The 5,595-nt window shown below is 32.2% G+C and overlaps 1 protein-coding gene across 1 annotated transcript; it reads right to left on the bottom strand.

The window, feature by feature from the left end:
• Positions 1-1,319: 1,319 nt before the first annotated feature.
• LOC141546512 (olfactory receptor 8K3-like) lies at positions 1,320-2,270 on the bottom strand. The gene has a single exon (XM_074274383.1). It carries the CDS (start codon positions 2,268-2,270, stop codon positions 1,320-1,322), a length of 951 nt encoding a protein of 316 aa, XP_074130484.1.
• Between the last annotated feature and the right edge of the window lie 3,325 nt (positions 2,271-5,595).

Raw genomic sequence — 5,595 nt, 5'->3', positions numbered from 1 at the left:
TACTACTTTTTCTAGCTCTATAAACTAATTTCCTGGTAGTCTAATTAATATTGCACTAAATAAGTAGGTTAATTTAGGTAGGAGTGTCATTTTTATTATATTAGATCAGCCTGCACTTGTTATTTTTCCAATATTTTTCCAATTCCAATTTTCCATATTTTTCAGTTTAGATCTAACTTCATTTGTGTGAAAAGTGTTTTGTCACTGTGTTCATATAGTTCTTGGCTTTGTCCTGGTTGGTAGATTATTCAATATTTTATATTATCTACAGTTATTTTAAATGGTATTTCTCTATCTCTTGCTGCTAGATTTCATTAATAACACTTAGAAATTCTGATGATTTACATGGATTTATTTTACTTCCTGCAACTTTGATAAAGTTGTTCAATGTTTCCAGTATTTTTTAAGAGGATTGTCTAGGATTCTCTAAATCATATCATTTGTAAAGAGAGATAATTATTTCCTCTTTATCTACTTTATTTCTATTGAGAAGGAAGAAAAAAACAATAGTGTTTTTACTGATTGCCAAAAAAAAAAAAAAAAAAAAAAAAAAAAAAAAAAAAAAAAAAGTTCCTGGTAGACCTTGCATCTCCATCTCAAGTCCTCTCTAGTAAACCATAAAGTTAAACTCTTACATAAACAAGAATCCAATCAATGATATAATGAAAATTGTGACAAAACATTTTCTTGACTTTTTCAAAATATCTACCTCTTGAGGTAACCATTTTAAGTTTGGAACATATCTATTAGTATTTTTTTTCCTTAATATAACCTGAATTTGTGAAGGAATTTTATGAATCCATCAAATTGTCATCAAATCAGTTGAAAGTATTTGGAAGTAGTTTTAGTCAAAAGAAAAGAAGGTTTGGTTTTCTAAAGTGTGTGGCAAAAGTTGTTTTCAATTATATACAGGATTGTGTCACTGAAGAGGCAACTGACTTATTCCAGTTAACCCCAGAAATAAGAAATGGGAATACTGGAGAGATGTGACAAAGGCAAATTTAGGCAATGTCAAGAGAACAAAGAAACTATGACAAAACACTACAACAGAACAATTAGAGCAATTTCAAAGTAAAATGATTTCCTTCAGGAAGTAGATAGATATCTTTTGTAGAAAACACTAAGGAAAGAGATTATATTTATTATATTTATGTCACTGATGGGAATTTAAATAAGAGATATGTTTCTCTAAATTTTCTCCTTTGTACTCTTTAGTGTAGAGAGATTTTGTCTTAACTTCAAGGCCACAGATTATAGTTTCTGCTTAGCTAAAGAGAAAATAAAAAAGAAAAACATTTACTCTTTAAAAAGGAGAGACATTAAAGAAGACATTTGCATTGTTTCTCTAGGGCTCTTTGCAAGGCATCTTTCACCTCCTTATTTCTCAAACTATAGATCAAAGGGTTAAGCATGGGAATGACCAGGGTATAAAAAAGAGATGCCATCTTGTCTGTATCAAAGGAATGACTAGACTTGGGTTGCAAGTACATAAAAGTTAGTGTCCCGTAGAACACAACGACCACTGTGAGATGGGAGCCACAGGTGGAAAAGGCTTTGCGTCTGCCTTCAACAGAGTTCATCCTGAGGATGGCCTTAAGAATGAGTCCATATGTAACAAGAACAACCAGGAGAGAGAAAATCAAATTAAAAGAAGAAAGGCTTAGAATAAATAACTCTACATCCTTTGCATCTTTGCATAAAATGCTTAGGAGGGGAAGACTATCACAGTAAAAATGACTAATTACATTAGATTCCCAAAAAGAGGAATTAAAAATATTAATTGTTGTCAGTAGTGCTTGAAAGGAGCTGTAGACATATGGGATGGCCACCAAAAGATAATACATTCTGTCTGACATGATCACCATGTACAGTAGGGGATTACAGATGGCTACATAGCAATCATAGGCCATCACTGAAAGCACATAAAGCTCACTTATTATTAATGTTATAAAAATTACTAGTTGACTTGCACATCCAATATAAGATATGACATTTTTCTCCACTACAAAATTAACCAACATTTTGGGACCAATGGCAGTGGAGTATCCAAGATCAATAAATGCCAGATTCCTGAGAAAAAAGTACATGGGTGTTTTCAGGTGAGAATCAATTTTGATCAAGATAATCAAACCCAGATTCCCCAAAGGTGTTATCATGTAGATGATGAGAAACACAAGAAAAAGAGGAATTTGTAGATCAGGATGATTTGTGATGCCCATAAGAATGAATTCAGTTACTTGAATTGATGTAGTCTCATTACAATTATCCATTTCTTCAGCCAAGGAAAACAGTTGGGCATATGCTCTTTCAATATAGGATGCACCACTCACGAAAGATTAGGTGTGTAGGATATTTGCAAATTCCTTTCATTCTTCAATGTATCATCAAGGAATTCAGAAAAAGTCTCCTTACTTCCCATAATGTTTCCTTGGTATATGCCCCAGAGACAGATTCCTTTCCTGTTGATATGATGAAGTTGAACCTGGGCAAATTTTTGATATATTTAATTATAATTTTCAATGACACACACAAAAAGTTATAAAGTTCATTCTTATGATGGTACCATGAACAACAATAATGTGTCTCAAAGGAGATTGGTTTACTAATAATTATTAGTGTTCAATCATCCATATGCCTTTTCTTTTCTATAATTGCATGAAATATTTGTCCTATTGGTCAACTAAAATGTATAATTGGATGGTTTCCATAAAAACCAATAACAATGACAGCAACAGCAACATAACCATCTTCCTAATAAAAACATAGATGTGTGATGTGTTTTAGTCTTAATATGAAGCTACATTGCATGAAAAAAGCAAAACTTACCCTATGGAAAGTTGTAAATTTCAGCATACTATAAAACAGAGACATTTCATTATCATTATAAACTATGGAACATAGTCTGAATCTTCTCAGAAGGCAGCAGGGCAAAGCAAATTGGAAAGGTTTTTTTTTTTTTTTTGGTTTGTTTGTTTGGTTAAAATATTATGGATATTCATAAACAATCAGATTAAAAAGAAAAAAATGGATTTGAGAAGGGAACTTCTTATTCCACTTTTCCATCTTACCTACTATAGCAAGTAGGGCTAATATCTTCTTTTCATTTCTTCCTCTCATCATTAGAAGATATATAACTATTTATAATATATATATTTTTTTTCCAGAGTCCTTCACATATCATAGAAACAACCATATTCTCCTGTAATTACTTCAAGAAATGAACAAAACTTTGTTACTTTCAAAAAACATTCAGTATGACTCGTAATTTAAAGGAGGGAAATGATAACCATATTATCTATTATCTCATCTGTAACAAATAGAAAGCTTCAGAAATGTCCTTAAGTTGTCTTTGTGCAATCCTCAAGCAAGAAATACACTTACTTATCACATCTGCATTTGCTGAAGATCTCACATCAGCTCAATTCTGAGTCATAATCCAAGGCATGTGTAAAGATTCCTAGTTTCAATATTAAAAGCATCTAGTAGATCCCAGGGTCATCAACTTACAAGGTCCTGATCAACTCTATGTGAAATGTTAATAGTGGAAGAGAATTTTAGGTATCAAAAGCTTATAACAATAGTGCCCCAAAGTTACAACCTTCATGATTCTCATTTTGGTCTCCATGTTTTAGAGAAAATTCTCCTATTTGGCTATGATTCCTATAAATATTCTCTCACTTATCTATTCCTGTATTTAAAATGAATTGATACCCTTTTAATGATAATACAATATGTGTATAATTATATAGTGCTTTATGATAGCAGAGTAACGCTTAAATGATACTTATTAACTTAGTGGACTAAGGAAAATGGAATTTCCATTTTAGACTATACCACTGGAGAGTTTAAATGAAACTAGAGAATTATTACATCATTTACCAAAATAAAAATCAATAATAATGTGGTTTTAATAAGATTTCTGAAACTTAAGTCCTCCTACAAATTACATTTATACCTCAATTTTATCCACATACAGTGTTGCACAATCCTATGACCAACAATAAAAGGATTCCAAAGAGGTTAATATAAACTTCTCAGTACATTATCTTCTTGTTTGCACATTTCAGCTGATTTTTCTTCATTCTCTACTCTTTTCTTATTTCTCCTAACCTCCACCAATTTTGTTTTCTTCTTCCTTACTTGCTTCTATACTGATTTTCTTCTAAACTTATATCTAATATATATATATATATATATATATGTAATATTATATTGACAGAAAGGATACCAAAAATATCTCTATTCTATCTTATGAGACTTTTTTTGTGCTTTATTTTCTTTCTATTTAATTTACAGCCTGATTGTCTTATATTCCTGTAATTTGCTGTCTATAAACATAGCAATACTATAAATCTTAATTCAGCTTCAAAATTACTTTTTGTCAATTTGTAGATTTTTTTAGTTTGGTAAGACATGGTGAAGTCTCTCTTCAGAGCTCCATTGGTATGCTTGTTCCACAGGCTATATAGATTAAAACATTCACTGGGCGATCAGTAATGTGTAGCACACTGATGCCATTTTGTCAGAAACTAAGGAAAGGTTGAGAAGGTTTTTAAGTACATCAAAAGGAGTGTCTTATAGAAAACATGACAACTATTATTTGGGAAGCTCAAGTAGAAAAGGTTTTCTGTTTTCCATCTGCTCAGGATGGCTAAGTTCATATAAAAGTGGAATACTTTAATGTTCATGGGAAAAAAATGAGACTGAAACTTGAAACAATGAAGACTAGTATTTATGGCATGGGGATCACAAACAGAACCCTCCCCCGAGCAATTATCAAAGCTTCTTAAGCAAAATTTATTTTTTATTTTTTTAATTTTTTTTTAATAATATTATCCCTTGTATTCATTTTTCCACATTATCCCCCCCCTCTCTCCATTCCCTCCCCCCGATGACAGGCAATCCCATACATTTTACATGTGTTACAATATAACCTAGACACAATATATGTGTGTAAATACAATTTTCTTGTTGCACATTAAGTATTAGATTCCGAAGGTATAAGTAACCTGGGTAGATAGACAGTAGTGCTAACAATTTACACTCACTTCCCAGTGTTCTTCTCTGGGTGTAGTTATTTCTGTCCATCATTGATCAACTGGAAGTGAGTTGGATCTTCTTTGTGTTGAAGATATTCACTTCCATCAGAATACATCTTCATACAGCATTGAAGTGTACAGCGATCTTCTGGTTCTGCTCGTTTCACTCAGCATCAGTTGATTTAAGTCTCTCCAAGCCTCTCTGTATTTCTCCCACTGGTCATTTCTTACAGAACAATAGTATTCCACAACCTTCATATACCATAATTTACCCAACCATTCTCCAATTGATGGGCATCCATTCAACTTCCAGTTTCTAGCTACAACAAAAAGAGCTGCCACAAACATTTTGGCACATACAGGTCCCCTTCCCTTCTTTAGTATTTCTTTGGGATATAAGCCCAGCAGTAGTACGGCTGGGTCAAAGTGTATGCACAGTTTGATAACTTCTTGGGCATAGTTCCAAATTTTAAGCAAAATTTATTGATAAATTGACTGACAAGTCACTATTTTGTGATGAAATGTGAAGCTCCAACTTTGCTATTTGTCAAGACAA

The sequence above is a fragment of the Sminthopsis crassicaudata genome, chromosome 6 (genome assembly GCF_048593235.1).
Source record: "Sminthopsis crassicaudata isolate SCR6 chromosome 6, ASM4859323v1, whole genome shotgun sequence".
Classification (NCBI taxonomy): Eukaryota; Metazoa; Chordata; class Mammalia; order Dasyuromorphia; family Dasyuridae; genus Sminthopsis; species Sminthopsis crassicaudata.
This window is presented reverse-complemented; position numbering and strand designations above follow the sequence as displayed.

What these genes read in the sequence shown, in the direction of transcription:
- LOC141546512 (XM_074274383.1), bottom strand. Translation starts at nt 2,270, where the DNA reads ATGGATAATTGTAATGAGACTACATCAATTCAAGTAACTGAATTCATT.